Here is an 18,256-nt window from a genome sequence, read left to right on the forward strand (position 1 = left end):
GTCAGCAAATATCACTAAGGAAAATAACATTTTCTGCCATAACCCACAGTTATGATAAATATAATATATAATAATTATATATAAAATACATAAATAATGTCAAATTACCTGTGCCTCAGACCACATAGATGAAACACAATAAACAATGCTTTCGGGGGCGGATTCCTATTCTTTAGGAACGCAGTCGTGTAAGACAGTTATGGGAGGTAATACCAAACCACTTTCATGTCAGACTTTGGCTGAAGCACTTCAGAACCACATTCCAGATGCTGTGCAACCAGACCGGACCTGGTTAGTACAGTTATACCAACCACTGAGGCAAAGTCACGTGACTTTTTGATGCGCATCAAGGAATTTATTCAGTAAAAATATTAACATCAGATTTTTGTGCATTTCTTCTTAATAGATAACTACAAACCCGATTCCAAAAAAGTTGGGACACTGTACAAATTGTGAATAAAAAAGGAATGCAATAATTTACGAATCTAATAAACTTATATTCTATTCACAATAGAATATAGATAACATATCAAATGTTGAAAGTCAGACATTTTGAAATGTCATGCCAAATATTGGCTCATTTTGGATTTCATGAGAGCTACACATTCCAAAAAAGTTGGGACAGGTAGCAATAAGAGGCCAGAAAAGTTAAATGTACATATAAGGAACAGCTGGAGGACCAATTTGCAACTTATTAGGTCAATTGGCAACATGACTGGGTATAAAAAGAGCCTCTCAGAGTGGCAGTGTCTCTCAGAAGTCAAGATGGGCAGAGGATCACCAATTCGCCCAATGCTGCGGCGAAAAATGGAGCAATATCAGAAAGGAGTTTCTCAGAGAAAAATTGCAAAGAGTTTGAAGTTATCATCATCTACAGTGCATAATATCATCCAAAGATTCAGAGAATCTGGAACAATCTCTGTGCGTAAGGGTCAAGGCCGGAAAACCATACTGGATGCCCGTGATCTTCGGGCCCTTAGACGGCACTGCATCACATACAGGAATGCTACTGTAATGGAAATCACAACATGGGCTCAGGAATACTTCCAGAAAACATTGTCGGTGAACACAATCCACCGTGCCATTCGCCTTTGCCGGCTAAAACTCTATAGGTCAAAAAAGAAGCCATATCTAAACATGATCCAGAAGCTCAGGCGTTTTCTCTGGGCCAAGGCTCATTTAAAATGGACTGTGGCAAAGTGGAAAACTGTTTTGTGGTCAGACGAATCAAAATTTGAAGTTCTTTTTGGAAAACTGGGACGCCATGTCATCCGGACTAAAGAGGACAAGGACAACCCAAGTTGTTATCAGCGCTCAGTTCAGAAGCCTGCATCTCTGATGGTATGGGGTTGCATGAGTGCGTGTGGCATGGGCAGCTTACACATCTGGAAAGGCACCATCAATGCTGAAAGGTATATCCAAGTTCTAGAACAACATATGCTCCCATCCAGACGTCGTCTCTTTCAGGGAAGACCTTGCATTTTCCAACATGACAATGCCAGACCACATACTGCATCAATTACAACATCACGGCTGCGTAGAAGAAGGATCCGGGTACTGAAATGGCCAGCCTGCAGTCCAGATCTTTCACCCATAGAAAACATTTGGCGCATCATAAAGAGGAAGATGCAACAAAGAAGACGTAAGACAGTTGAGCAACTAGAAGCCTGTATTAGACAAGAATGGGACAACATTCCTGTTCCTAAACTTGAGCAACTTGTCTCCTCAGTCCCCAGACGTTTGCAGACTGTTATAAAAAGAAGAGGGGATGCCACACAGTGGTAAACATGGCCTTGTCCCATCTTTTTTGAGATGTGTTGATGCCATGAAATTTAAAATCAACTTTTTTTTCCCTTAAAATGATACATTTTCTCAGTTTAAACATTTGATATGTCATCTATGTTGTATTCTGAATAAAATATTGAAATTTGAAACTTCCACATCATTGCATTCTGTTTTTATTCACAATTTGTACAGTGTCCCAACTTTTTTGGAATCGGGTTTGTAATTTGAGCGCATAAGTATTTTTTAAATTTATGCACATATCCAAAAATGGGCATAAAAATGGGTGGGTGGAAACATAACTAGTATATCCAGTATATTAAAACTGTATACATACAGCAGTAAAATTTCATGAATTTTCTAACCAGTGAAATGTTGTTACCATGTGAAGTGTGATTGGTCACAGCACTGGTCCCCTCACACTTGGCCCATCTGTCTAACAGCACGACATTGGATCTCCATTCCGCCACTCACTTTCATCTGTGAGTTTTGATTTCAGCAGCGGCAAGCAACATTACAGCCAATGTTTGTGTGTGTGCTGCTGAGGGTGTGTGTGCTATATACCTGTGATGGGTTTCTCATCTCAGGGGGCCAGAGACCATTATCTTCCAGTTTTCCACGGGGAGAAAGAGAATCTCCAGACGACTTTGATATCACAAACACAGCCTGAACAACACCGCTCATCTTCATCACCACAAAAACAACTCTTTGACAAAGCATCTATTTACAGTTTCAAGTGTTTTCTTCAGCTCTAAGAAAGCAGAAAGCACCTTTCTGACACAAGGGTAAGATCGTGTGTAAGAAATCATTAGCGTTTTATTTATAGCAAAATAATGGAGAGTTTCCAGCTCATTTAGAAGGTAATTTGTGTCTATTAAGGACAGATAAGAAACAATGTAATGATCCTGTTCCCGATTCTGAAATGACTGTGGGAAAGATTCCTCAGAACGTTTGAGGAAAACCATCTAGCTTTGTTTGGAAAGCATCATCACACTATCCCCAATAGCCAGCTGTTGCAACGTTAGAACATTTGTCTCTGTGGTTGAGCACAAATATGTCCTGCCGTTCATTCACATGTGACTGGCTGAGACCAAACACAAGCCGTGTTGTAACTTGTAAGTACAGTGGAGTACCAATTGGCACCAAATTATAAAACTGAACTGGTTCAAAATGATTCATCTTCAAATTGGAGATCATTAGATTGGAAGCTAGCAGATATAAGCCGGTCACACAGCCTGACAAACAGTATCCTCACTGCAGGCTGAGGGAAGCGAGTCTTTAGTCAATGTTCACATCTACTCGCTGTTGTCACGACATGATCAAACTCAGCACACACACACACTGTCTGGGGTTGACTCTTATTCTGTTTCCGCAGCGTTGCATCATTGGCTTAATCCCAGAGGAACGGTCCAGAGAAACATTTTCTGATTTTAGCAAACTGCAGTGTAACCAAACCTCATTAAACTCCATAATATATAACAAAGAGACTTCTGGTGGAAAACAATTACCAGAGGTTCTTCCTGACAACAGAGCGTGCGTTAAAGTTTTCCAGGAGACAACAAAAAAGGTCAATGTAACAACAGTTTGCTTTTTGTGTTATTAACAGCAGGGGTATATAAAATGTAAATATAAATGTGAATATATAACTGGAATGTGCCAAATGAATATACCTGTATGTCACTGCTGTCATTGTGAATTATAACTTTTTGCCATAAATCATTATTAATCACTCTTTATGTTTGTCTCTGGGTTTTGCAAATATCTAACCACTAAAAACTATTAAAAAAAGTGTTTTTTGAACATCCAAGACTTTGGAAGGACAGTGTATTTTTTTAATGATTCATGTTAGGATTTTTATGCACGACGTGGAGGCAAAGAACCACCCGACAATAAAATCCTTTAATGCACGGCTAGCTGTGAATTATCCCGCTCATACCATGGTCCTTTGCCAAGTTAAAGCTGTTATTGATGTTTATGTGACATTTTTGATCAGACAGGTGAAAATGATGGTTATTATTGCACAAGATGGCGCCGGTGAGCTTTTGGGATGCCAGGGTCGGCAGACTAATTTCAGATCGTATAACATTGTATGGGAAAAGAACGATTTTTGGTCAGCAAATATGCGTGTTCTTTTAGATAAAAAAGAAGGAAGTAATATATCAGCGACATGACAGATCCTCTTTACATTGCTGAGCACTTCATTAAGTAAGGGATAATGTACATGCAGCCAGTTGTTATCGCAGAAATAAGCCCCGACAGTGTGATCGGAGCGGAGTGAAGCGGAGGGTCTTGTATCACACTGAAGGGGCTTATTTCGCGATAACAGCCAGCTCCCGCTTACTACACGGCTACTTGCCACATGAGAAAAAACTGGACATGAAATGTGACTATTGAAATATTTTATTAGCTCATTTTTACCGAATGCAGACCTTCAAAAATTTGTCAAAAAACCTGTCAAAATGATTTGCTGCATCCGGTGTTATTAGTTTTGAGCGGTTGTTATCTGGGAATAACGAACCTGCAAATGTCACGACTGGCCAATCAGAATCAAGCATTCCAACGAGCCGTGTAATGAGCCAAAACAACTCGATAGTGTTATATGACCGGAAATTAGTCTGCCGACCCTGGCGTCGCAAAAGATCACCGGCGCCATCTTGCGCAACTAGCCCATTTCAAATCCAACTGACTGGAACTAGTTCAATGCACACTTTCCAGCCAATCAGAATCGAGTATTTAAACAGACCATGGTATAAGATAGAAATGATTAATCCTTACAATTTTGCTTTAGTTCTACAATAAACAAAGCTCATTTTTTTCAACAGAATTTCGTTCCATTGTAAAATGTCTTAAGATAGTTCATTTACCACCCCGATTGTTTGAATAAATATAAATGAGCTGTTAGATTAATGATTCAGTCAAATAACTGAATGAAATAAAGAAAATCTCGTAAGAAGTGATTTGTGAATTGGAACAAACTGCTCATGATTCTTTCACCGAGTTAAACAAATCACTTCATGAATCAGCCATCTCTACAAGGAAACACAGCCAGATTCACTCCAATGCTTCAGAATGACGAATGCTGACATTCATGAACCACAAACAAAAAATAAACATCATAAAAACTCATTCAGATCCAATACTAAGAAAAACACGGATGAATAAGAACCGGTTCTCAATTTCCACTCCTACTATCTAGTATAACACAAGGACAGAATGTGATGCATCACGTCTCTTAACACACACCCCCACACTCCAAATGTCCCCTTTCTTATTTGTGTTACAGAAACTTCTCGGAGGAATTCAGGACATCTGTAAACAACAGTTCTCCTGACGTGTCTCAGACTAATCTAATTGAAGCAGATGCAGTGAGCACCACGAGGAATTGGATTGTCAGAGTCCTCGTTTCATTTAGTTGTAGTAACCCGTTTTTCTCAACTGCTCTTCGAGATGGGAAAACCTCATGACTCTGCTGTCAGTAAGATCATCGATGCAGCGTTTGTAAGCGCTATCCTACATGTGGCCTTCTGCTTTTCTACTTCTGGGCCACAGCTATACGAGCGCTTCACAAATACAGGTTCATACAGGTTTGGAATGACATGAGGGAATAAACGATGAAAGAAATACTCATTTCTCTCTCCATTTTCTCTGTAATTGTTTAATACGTTTGTGTTTACACACGAGTAGCTATAGCAGAAAAAACCGCAGGGCTTTTTGATCAGGCATTACAAAGGGCCACCCAAAGGGTGGCAACAATTTCAGCAGGCTCTTGAATTTTGCAGAACTCATCCTTCACACACTTGTTATTGGGTCTCATTCATGAAACACGAGCGGAACAAATTTTTGTGTAAATCGTTCGTAAGGTCATTCTAACATAAATTTTAGGATTCATGAAAATGTTTGTACTTTCAAAATGTTAGTTGGTACGAAAGAAATGTACACCTGCTCCATACCACGTGTAAATAGTGCCTAAAACCGCACGTGACATTCTGAATTATTTTAGACAAACTGATGACACTGAATTTTGCTGCACTATGTGTATTGATATTTAACGAGTTCTTTTGCCCTGTCTTTGATCAATTTTTACTTTTTTACACAGCCGTCCAATCACAGTGAAGAAGAGGCGGGACAAGCATTACATTGAGCAACCATCATACACAACAATGGAGAAGTTAATATTAATGGTTACTTCATTTTCAAATTAAGTAATATTCTTCAAAATAAGATGCTAGTAGCAAGTAGGCTAACTGTTGCGTTTATTCTAAATCACAGCAACCAACACATCTCCGAAAAATAACGCGCAGTGCCTCCAAAGCGTTCTCAGGCGCCACCAGCTGGTCATTTTCAGAAGAGCACCAGGTATTATTATTATTTTAGCTGGATAAAAACGGTGGACACAGCTTCGGTGGACACAGGTTACGTGATTAATTTATTGGTAAGCATATAGCCTATTAGTATCTTGTGCATTTATGCAATATAATGTAGCCAAGCCAGAGCATGAAGTCCAGAGGATGCCAGCATTCTTAGACATGTAATTTGCGTAGCAGTAATTCATAGGCAGGGATTATGCTAATTGTGAACGAGCGTGCATGCGCGCCCTGTTTAAGAATGATTGGAATTCATTAACATACACACATTTTACTATCAAATTTGAAGTTTATGAAGTATTTGTGAATCTGGAGGAATGTTTTCGGGAAGGTCTGTTTTACGCGCAAATTACTCGGAATTTACACATACATATATTTACGAATGTTTCATGAATGAGGCCCATTGTTTGCAGCGAATTAAATATCACATATACACTGACTTAAGTCGACAAACAAACACTCAGATGCCTGAGACAGACAGACAAACAAACAGCACTGCCACAGCCAACAGTGACACAGTTTGCAGGGTCTGAGTCTATCACATGTGAGATATACTGTAATAGGATCCTATTAAATGATCGGTGCCTGATAGGTAAGCTCTCTCACCGGGCACCAGACACTACTGCAGCGTGCCTGCTTATGGCAAAAAACTCCCGCAGGATGATTGAGAGGCCCGCTGAATGAGAGCGAGGGTTCTTATTAATATCCCGTTTGCCAGCGTGACCAAGCATCTGTGTGTGCGTATAAAAACCGAAATAGACAGAGCTCAGAAAACACAGCTATGAAGAGCTTTCTGTGAGGTGAAATTTTCCCTCAAGTCAGTTTCTAATATTGCCCCCCAGCATACAGAAAGAGGTATGTGCAGAAGACAGACTGATAAACGTGTAGAAAACAGCTAGAAATTAAACAAATCACATTTCCGAGTGAAATGGAATTTCTAATGAGAACAATAGTGGGCGTGGTTTTCGTCTGTCTCTGCGATTTGATTGGATGTATAAAATAGCCGTTGCATTTTGAAATGGAACTGGCAGTAGACTGACAGTTGAAGGGGAGGAGTTAACGGACGCCCCGCCCAAGCCGTCTAACATACGTTATTTAAGATGGATGGTCAATACAGGACGGAAGTGCATTTTCAGATTTTAACTAAAGATTATGAGGGCACACAAATTTAAAAAAGAAAATGACCCACATTGATAAACTATTTACAATAAACGCTGCAATATTTCATGAAAAAATAGGCATTGTAATTTTTTATTTCACTGGGACTTTAAGATGGATAGTAGTTATAGGAAGGAAGTGCATTTTCAGATTTTAACTAAAGATTATGAGGGCACACGAATTGTAAAAAGAAAATGTCCCACATTGATAAACTATTTACAATAAACGCTGCAATATTTCATGAAAAAAATAGGCATTGGAATTTCTAATTTCACTGGGACTTTAATAATTGTGGCAGGCAGAAATTGTGAATATAATTTTACAATATCAGAATCAGTTTCTGGAATTCATTCAAGAATTCATTTGCAAAAATATATTTGCTTGCTTCTGGTCACACTTATAATAAAATGCGTACACTACAATGCATTTTTCAAAGCTGCTTTGTTTGTCTCTGCAAGAATCACAAAGATGGTAATTTATTCAATGCATCCACAGCAGACAAATGCAAAAGTTGCTTGGCGCACAGAAAGTTTTGGTTGTAAATCTAACACAAAAATAAAAAACAGAACATTAAAGATGCCATCTCATATTGTTACATATAGTTACGGTCGTAAACAGGTGCTGTAAACTGTAGTAAATTCATGTTGGTACTTGTGGAGATGATGCAAGAACGACAGAAAAATGAGCAATGGACAACCTTTAGATACTGTATATAACTACACTTAGTAAGCCCCCTGGTGTGCAGTAAAATATGATAACAGACAGGAACATTCTGTACGGATCTGGATCATGACAGCCAATCACAGATGGAGCCAAAATGACTGAGGAACCTCGGGCCGGCCATATCTGGTGCTGCCATAACTGTTCATAAGGAGTAAAGTCGGTGTGAGAGAGTACAGATGGGAAACTTCGCTCCGCCAGTTCCCTAATGTTTATAGTCAATCAACCTAAATGGGAGATATGGGTTATAAAATTGCTGAGCAGGGTTCATAAAACCAGACAGAGGAAAAACATGCAAGTCCAGAGAGAGACTGTTTGACGTGAATACACAAGAGCGCAAAAGTTTTAGTCAGTTCTCCTGTATAAAAAGAGCAAATACAATATCAGGTGGGGAACGGGAATTGTCACAGTGAGGGCTGAAAAATCTGCATACAAGATTCAAGATTCATATTAAGATTTAATAATCGAAAAAATACAGTGTGTACCCCCTGTGGGTACCATCAATATTGCATTTATACAGTTCAAGAGATGAAAAGTATTAACATAAATACGGAGAAATAAGAAAGTGCTTTTTTACATTTTAAATAGTTAAAACTATGGTCATTCTATTTTTATATCGTTTCACATTTTAAACTTGCTCAGATTTGACCCGGGGTTGAGTGTTAATCCTGTGAATTTATAATCTGTTATAATTTTACTGTACATTACCAAACCCTGGGTTAATGTTCTTATTTGCATATGCAATGACTGGGAAAATATCGTTGAAAATATGGGTTGAAATATCTGTTTGCCAAAAATGTCTCCATTTAAATTCATGTTAGTTGTTTTAACCCTCCTAGGACCTTACTAATCCATTTTACACGTTTTCTGCCAACACTTGACATGATGTTTTTGCTTTTCCCATAAATGCCTAAACAACCGTTTACACTGAACTGCTTTCATACTTCCTCCAAGCCCACAATACCAGCAAGAACTCACGTTAGAACTAACTAACTAACTATAAATTTGGTTGTTGGAATACATGTGGTTTTCATAAAAAAAATAAAAAACGAGTTGTCATATACTGTACTTCAAACAGGTGGGAAGGTGCTTAGTGAAAAGTCAATAGTCTTATTGTCGCACACAGTCTCACGGTCCACCTTCATCACCCTCTCCTGTCCAATCCCATCTGACTGCAGCAGTTCACCAATCCCACATCCCTCCCAGAGTGTCACGCTGTTTGCTGAGGTAATTCCCCGGCCCTGTGACTGTGTGTGTGCGAGAGATAAATCATGTCTATGTGAGAATAATGCTGAGTACAGCTCTCTCTCTCTCTCTCTCTCTCTCTCTCTCTCTCTCTCTGCTGTTGCTGCTGTTATAATAGTTAAATAAACAATGGCGCAAAGAAGCGTCTGATGTGCATTTCGGGTTAAAGAACGTGTTTCTTAATGTGACAACAAAAAATCAACAGACTGATGAAAATGCGGGACATTTTCTCAATATGCGACGTGTGGGACAAGGGGTGAAATGCTGTGTGGTACAACGCAAAGCGGGACGGGTGGTCACCCTAGATGAGAGACAGTAAAAGAAAGTCAGAGAGAAATGCAGTCTTACAGAAATGAATTAATTTGGCTTTACAAGGAAGCAGAACATGAATTTTGTTGAAATATTGTCTAAAATGTGGCACTATAAGATATAAAAAATCCTGATATATTACTGCAAATCCTATTCGGTATTTCATCTGATATGACAGAACTCTTAGTTTCTTGCTAACAGGGTTTGACTCGGCACACACTTCATATTAATGTCATTTATTGTTTGTTTTTCAATCTTTAATTAAGGTAACTTTTGCAGAAGTTAAAAAAAAAAATCTTTTCCTTTATAGATAATTTTGAACGACCTTCACAAACCGTTTTAAGACGTTTGTTGCTCGAGTACCTCCGAATACACTACAGCTGCTCTTTTCATAAAAAGCTCAACAAACATTGTGCATTGCAGAAACGCAGCCGCAGTTTCAGAACCACAGCTACAGGACTGAAGTGAGGGGCGGAGTTATTGACAATGAGATAATGCGGATAGCATTTATTTGCTAAATATAGAATTTGTGCGTTTGTGGGGTTGTTTTTCTAGAAATGTAGTAATAAAATGGGTCTAAGAGTGAATTGTAATTGTTATTTAATTATTCGTTGTATAATGTTTGATTGTTTCTTTTTAAACCATGCGGTTTGCTTTTTTATACAACCTAGTTATATTTAAGTTATATTTGTATTAAAATTTCTGTTTTCATATAGAAAATGCATGCTGCAGATGCCCATAAAACAATTAAACTTGATACAAAATGCCCACAAGTTTAAAACATTATTTCTAATATCAGGTACAAGAACACATGGGCTAATAGAACAAAACACATTACATTATACAATAATATAGGGTATATGTCCAATGTCACATGACTAAACCGTTAAACAGGTCTCATCCGCTTGTTGGAAATAGTGTTAACAGCAGTATTAACTATCAGCCATGTTTCCATTTTTTTATGCGTTTTATTCTCTTCTATTCAAATTTCTTTGAGAAGAATTTTTTTGTTATACATAAATCTGTTTATGTGATGGACATCGATTTTGATCATCTTTGGTTAACTCATTTAAAGGCATTTTGAGTAAAACAGATGGCTCTTACGTAATGAAGCGCATACAAAAGACTTAAAACCGGATGCAATGAGACCTGTTTTCAGCATACGCGTGACGTTTGGCATAAAGCCTATTACACAAGATTAATGTTTTATAAAGCCCTTTGTACTGTCCCGTAATGTATTACTTTAACTTATACATGTACGAACTGAAAAGTGGCCTTATGTAAAAGTACGAATGTTTGCGTGTTACAAAAGCAAATCCCAAGCTCCGCCCCACTGTTCTGTGGCTGCGGTTCAGAAACTGCTGGAGGAGCTGCGGCGCTGCAGCTGGATACTATTGGTGCATTCAGCAGCAGTACAAGATGAAAGAAAAAATGAAGACCAGCGGCACTCGTTCTACTGTCCTAAAGAGGCTGATAAGTGTCGGTTATCTGCTCCTTCATTAAGTCTGTCGTCTGGGAAAGAGAACACACTCAACACTCTCGAAATGGGACTTTTTTTAAAGGTCATACCACTTTTTTTTCATTTTAATAACCAGAAACACACACACACACACACAAGCAGCTGAATGCTAAATGTACAGCCAAGAAGATAACAAACATTCAATACAGCAAATATTCACCTCTGACCATACATTTTTCATGTCCCATGCAGGGGCAGGGAGAAGATACACATCCCTGTTTGAAAGATGTGAACGCTTCACCTGACAGGGATGTTTTTAATATCGTATGTATGCCTCGCTGGATGTGCCAACCGAACTAGCGTTGCAGAGAAAGCCAATCCTAATGCTGCTCAGGGCAGATTTAACAGAATTGATCTCCCTGTCAAAGGGAATTACACTGTGTAGACACTGAAAAAATGGACATACGCTAAAAAATACTACCAGTGAAGGCAAAAGATTGAGTATGCAGGAATTGCTTTCCAGGAACTAAAATGAAAAATGCTGAATCGCAACGCTCTGGGAGTCTAAATAAGAGTAAAAAGATTGATACACAAACCAGACAGTACAGCTTTCTGGGTTTTTTTTCAATGTAAGATCAATATAAAATGTAACTACTGTAATCTAATATATTTGTGAGTAAGACGGGATGAGATTTTAAATGAGAAAACAAACAAAGGTGCTTGACTTTTTTTATCAGGTAATCATCGAAAGTCGACCCTCGGTATTTGACACTCAAAAATATATGTTTCTAATAATGAAGGACGAATGGCCAGTAAGGAGGACAAGAAATGACTTTAAGGGATTCGGTAGTTCACCCAAAAATGAAAATTCTCTCATCATTTACCTACCATCTTTTTTTTAACTGCATGGCTTTCTTTCTTCTGCAGAACACAAAAGATGTTTTGAATCACATTGGCAGAATTTTCATTTTTGGGTGAATTATCACTGCACGTGTAAATAAATATATACATGCATTTATACCTTATTAACGTAAGGACACATAAATATAGAAATAAATGTAGAAATGCCAAAATAAAATGTAGAAATACATGACAAAAGGTACAAATAAATGCAGTATTACACAAATGGTACAAAGTTGATATTTTTGACAAAAGTATTTACAGTATGTATGAATTTATTTATTTATTCAGGCATGTCTTTATTTTTTTAGGCGTGAATTTATTTGTTTATTTATTTAGGCATGGATTTTTTATCTACTTATTTATTTAGGCATGGATTTTTTTATTTATACTTAATTTCCCATTCTCTATAGGCCAGCACAGTGAATAAACAAAGTAAATCCACGGTAACACTTTAGTATAAGGACCAATTCTCACTATTAACTAGTTGCTTATTAGCATGCCTATTATTAGCATATTGGCTGTTTATAATCACTTATAAAGCAAATATTCTGCATGACCATATTCTACATCCCTAATCTACCTAAACCTAAACTACCTTACTAACTATTAATAAGCAACAAATTAAGAGTTAACTAAGCAAAAGTCGTAGTTAATAGTTTACTAAAACCGAGAACTGGACCTTAAAATAAAGTGTGACCAAATCCGCTGCTTACCAATATTGTTTTTACTGTCATTTCAAAGCTTTCGACTCATAAACTTCATAACCGGTTAATGAAGAAAACTTCATAACTTCATAAAAACAGTTAAAAAAGTAAGCCTGGTTACTATTGCTTGGCATCTTTACAAAAACATCAGACAAATAAACAGAAGAACGTCATGTAACAAACCACAATGTCTTTGCAAAACTCACTGGAGCACGGTGAAAGATTTGAAGAAAAAAACATTTCTTACGACACAGCCATGTAGGTTGGGTGCAGAAACACGTTGTGTTATGTTGAAACGATGGCCCATGAGTCTACCAGTCCGCACTATATTACATCACTAAAGTATGGACTCAGAAGAACACTGCAAGAGCTGAAGACGGTGTTGAGAAGATTTAAAAAGCTAAACGGTGTCAAGTGTAGCTTTGCACGGTACTTATACTAAAAACCTCTTGGCTAAGCCTATAGTTGTAACTAGCAGAGGTGGGTAGTAACGCGCTACATTTACTTCGTTACATTTACTTGAGTAACATTTTGGAAAATATGTACTTTTTAAGTAAAATTAAAAGTGTGTAATTTTACTCTTATTTGAGTAAATTTGTAATAGAAAATCTGTACTTTTACTTCGTTACATAACTTACATTGCGTGACGTTCCTTCGTTCCTTCATTTTAAAATATGCTTTTTAAAACGCGTTGTTTATTTCAAGGTTGTCGTCTCTTTTTACGGGCATTCCCGAGTGATCGATTCTTTTGAGTCGATTCTTTTGAAAGCATTAATTGAACAATGGGCAAAACCATTTGAATAGGCTAATGAATCAGTTCAAATGATTTGTTCAGTTCGCAGCACGATCTGAATCATCTGAAGCAGGATTACTCACTCCTCGTAGCGCGAAACTTAAGAACACGCAGAACACAAAGAGCGTTGGATGAAGTGGATATTAATCTATATCTATACAGTCAAAACTGCAAATGTGTCATATTGTTTGCCAGCAATGATAAATGCCCGCCATATGCGCGCACCCGCGCGACCTTTTCGTCAGACACAGCAACATGCGCGTTACCTGTCAGACACAGAGACGTGGGCTTGCAGAAATATACATTTGAAGAACATAAGGAAGAAAACGTGTTGATGGGCGTGTGGTTCACTGTTTACTGTTTGTTTACAAGTAAGAGCGTTTCACAACACACACGTGACACAACACGAGAAAACATGAACTTTGTTCAAAAATGTGCATTTCATTTAAGAGAGCACTGCAGATGTTCTAGATCATCTTAGGAAATGCTCTGAGTTTAGTTCATGCTTTAGTTTGACATGGTCTAGTATTCTAAATAAGTTGTGTAAACTACATTGACATCAGGACTAGATGAAATTTACAGAAATGCTTGTCTCTTCTGTGTTTGTCTATTCTTTAGTCTCTCTAGTATATTGCAAAGATATCTGCTTATGATCATTAAAAATATTGATTAAAATGTAATATTAAAATATTGGCGTTAATATTAATTCTGTGTAGTAGGCCTATATAATCAGATACAAAGTAACTAAGTAACTAACTACTTGAGTAGTTTTTTCATTGCATACTTTTTTACTTTTACTCAAGTAATTTTTAAAATAGTGACTTTTACTTTCACTTGAGTAACAATTTCTCTAGTTACTTGTACTTTTACTTGAGTAAAGATTTTGGCTACTCTACCCACCTCTGGTAACTAGTATAATGTGCGTAAACACTGACCTGGGCTGTCAAAGTTTTCACACCATGCGCTCTCCTGACAGTCTGGTGACCTCCAAGAGGAATAGATAGTGCCTCCTGTAGGGATGGAGGAAACATGGGATATTAGTTACAGGCATAAAAGGTTGTGTGAAGTTTCTTTATTTTTTTGGAGGCAGAAGTTTCATTTTGGGTAAGCTTCAAACACAACATGAGGACTAATATCTCATTTCAAGCTTTTCTTTCACGCGCCGAACCTGGAAACAACAACCCAGTGAAACGTACCGTCCTCTTCTGGTGTTACGCAGCATTCTGCAGCTGTTCTCTATTCAATAAAGTCCATTTACACTCGCTACACAATTAATTATGCAACAGCTCAATGACAGAGGCAGGTAACATGTCGCATCAAAGAGGTAAAGAGCAGCAGGGACAATGTGTGTGGGAGTATGTGGGCGACGTTTAGCGTGTCTTGCACACGGTTGAGAGATCATATGTAGACAGGGCTCATAAGAAAGAACAATGACTGATGAGATCTGTTTTTAATCTCAATTATTTCTCCTAGACATCAATGAGATGAAATGGAGAGCAAATGGAAATATTTGCTTAAGTCTCTTGTGTCTCAGATATTTCTCCTGAGAAAAAGACCCGGAAATATCACAAACGTCGAGTTTCAGATGAGATCTCAGCTATGTCACAAACTGAGCTCAGATGAGTCAAGTCTGCAATTAAAAGTCAATATTATTAAAGATCTCATTTAATAACAATCTACATTTATTTTACCTTAGATTTTAACACAGCGTCGCTGTCCTTCTGAAACCTTGTATGTCCAAATTCTCTGTTTTTTATGGAAAAATGGAAAATGGAAAAAACTGTGTTGTCAAAGTTGACAATCACTTTTTAATATTTTTTATTGGTTAGAAAACCCAGTGGCAACAATAAAGGGTGACTAATAATAATGGTATCCTGAAATATGGAGATACAAGGTTTCAGAAGGACAAGAGTTGATTGTCCCATTTATTTCTATTTTAATTTCCCCCAAGCAATTTTAGGAGAAACATCTATGACTAAGTTGATATTTAATGGGGTCATATGAGATGGCTAAAACGAATATTATCATTTGTTTTAGATGTAATGCGATGTGTATACACGATTTAAGGTTCAAAAACGTTGTATTTTCCACATACCGTGCATGTTTGTATCTTTTCTTTGCCCCGCCTCTTTGAAACACGCAGATTTTTTATAAAGCTCATTGCTCTGAAAAGCGAGGTGTGCTATGATTGGCTAGTTAACCAGTGCATAGTGATTGGTTGAATACTGCAAGTCCGTGATGGAAATGTAACGCCTCCATATTTGGAACATCAGGTTCCTCTTCAATTGTACTGACAGGTACACCACCCACCTTACTTGCGTACACATTTGGGCGGTCTTAGTCAAATCATACCGCCAACTGATGTATATTTGTGGGGGTGTGGTTACACGAGGCGTTTCAGGCAGGTCTGGATGAGCATTCGCTTTTAGATAGAATGCATCTTTTGTTCCGACACTTTAATTTTTGCAATATTACGTGTCTAATACATGCGTGGGCAACTTACAACACACCAAAGACACAGAAAAACACGTATTCGCGCCATATGACCCCTTTAAATGAAACACAACTGAGAACTCTTGAAAATCCCTTGAGTTCAGCGTTATAATTCTAAGGCTCTGACTCCCAGAGTGACAGATAAACGATGTTCACTCCATCAGAAATGAAGAGAAGGAGGTAATAGAGGGAAGATAACAGGCCGGCAGAAGCCGAGCGAGACATGAGGTCTCAAACACGTTGTGTCACCAGAGTTTGAACAGTAAGTAGTGGCAGGTCAGTCCATGAGAGTAACTAAATCATTCTGTTAAAATGACACAGGCTCCAGACATCAGTGAAGCTCTTGACAACTCAGCCATGACAGTAGCAATTAGTCCTGCGTCACCTGTGAGGATTTACTTCTTCACCAACTCACAAAAACGCATCAAAACTCCATTAAATTCTATAGTTCTGTAGCATTTTTATAGGAGAGTTTCTCTGTCAACCCCACGGTCCATTTATAGGCCATGTGACGCATGCCACACAATAAAATGTAAAGCACTTTCTCTCTGGGCTGAGAAAGAGCGAATCACTAGAAGAAGCCTTCAAGCCTTGCCGGAAAAACAAGCCTCAGGTTCACATGCAGCCGAGGGATAACGGAAGCTGGACATTATTGTTAATAGCGCTGTCAATATGGATTTCTCTTAAACACATCGATTCCCTTCTGAAGACCTTTGTTAAGACCACGGAGCCATGTGTCGAGCAGTTCTTTGATCGATGGATGCACTTTTTGGAGCTTCAAAAAATCCCCCCCCCATTCACTCCCATTCTACCGCTTGGAATATAAAGGATGCATGGTATTATAACTCCGACTGCATTATTCTTCAAGAAAGTCATTTTCAGTCAGGATGCCTTGAGGGTGAGTAAAACATGGGGATGTTTTGTTTCTTGCCTGATATATTCCTTTAACTTCCGGTACACATTTGAACATAATAGAGAGCCTGTAAATTATTTCTGATAACAATCAAAATAAACTAGGGCTAGGCGATATATATCGCGATCCACGCTAATTATACATGTCTACGTCGATTCCGAAATCGATTCTGTTTTATGCACAGCTCTTCCGTGAACTGCGGCTCTTTGATCAGTAGGAAGTACTGCTCGATCTAAAATCACTACGAGATCGAGTCGTTTATAACGTGCATTTGAAAAAGCAACACTCGTTAAACATCATCATTATAAATATACTTTATTATCATGAAAATACCTGAAAAGGGTAAAGAACAGCGATAGAATATGACCATTGGCATTTCCTGGAACTAATCGTTCTTCTTCTGTTGCCCATATTTGTAGTTTCTGTGCAAGAGCGCCCTCTGGCTTTCAGATGTAGCGGCATTAACTGTGATTCATTGAGAAATTGAGAGCATAAGAATCATACGATACATCGCCCAGCCATACCGAGAACAACAGTTACTTGGCTAAACTTGTCTCTCCAATATTTTGAATTTAGACTCCGATACAAAGCTCAACCGCTAGATGTCAATGTACCATACGGATACACGGATTTACATGCGATAAAGTTTCAACAAATTGTTTATTTAATCAAATTAACATACAACAAATCATTTATTCAATACAATGATGATTGCACAATAAAATAAATTAATAATAACACAAATTAAATAAAATATAAATAGTTATATTATTAGACACTAGCCAGACCGACAAACAAACACAGACCGGAAGTTCCCTGCAGTCCCAGCGTGTGCGTCCGATGAAACAATCTATAGCATAAGTAGGTGAATTGGGATGCTGCATTTGTCGTCACTAAATGTATCCTCAAAATACTTGAATACAAATTCAAAGATAAATCTGGAGGTGCATTGAGAGTTCAAGGCCTGTTGGAGATGACTCAAAGGTTTTAAGTTGCATGCGGGGTAATGGAGCATGTAGGTGTGGCGAACCTCTTTTGCCTGCTGTTCAGTGTGGGCAAAGATCTTGTGGAAATTCAATGTAGAGCCATGAGACTCCAATTAACCCGGCACACTAGCGGTAATTGTTTACGGTGACTTGAGGTTAAAAGTGCACGCTTGGTGTGATATGGTAATTGTACCCTGCGGATTCATATGCAGGAAAATAAAATGAACAGCAGTGTAGTATAGGGGAGAACTTGAAAAAAAAGAGATACTAATAATTTAACTGCTACAAATCAAATGACAGTTACACTTCCAACTGTGTCTACAGAGCCAGATATTCTGCTCATCATTGCAAGAGACTGCTACAAAAAGCCTGACATCCTCAGACTCTGGGGGGTATCCAAGAAACGAGAAGTTACAAAGTTATCTTT

The 18,256-nt window shown here is 38.1% G+C and overlaps 1 protein-coding gene across 1 annotated transcript in view; it reads right to left on the reverse strand.

Moving 5' to 3' along the window:
* The window catches only part of mcu (mitochondrial calcium uniporter), a 76,790-nt gene that overhangs the window by 26,798 nt on the left and 31,736 nt on the right, over nt 1–18,256 (reverse strand). The window contains exon 2 of the mRNA XM_057342090.1: nt 14,373–14,447. Within this exon, the coding sequence (XP_057198073.1) occupies nt 14,373–14,447 (75 nt within the window). The remainder of the gene's footprint in view (nt 1–14,372; nt 14,448–18,256) is intronic.

The sequence above is a fragment of the Triplophysa rosa genome, linkage group LG9, assembly GCF_024868665.1.
Source record: "Triplophysa rosa linkage group LG9, Trosa_1v2, whole genome shotgun sequence".
NCBI classification, from domain to species: Eukaryota; Metazoa; Chordata; class Actinopteri; order Cypriniformes; family Nemacheilidae; genus Triplophysa; species Triplophysa rosa.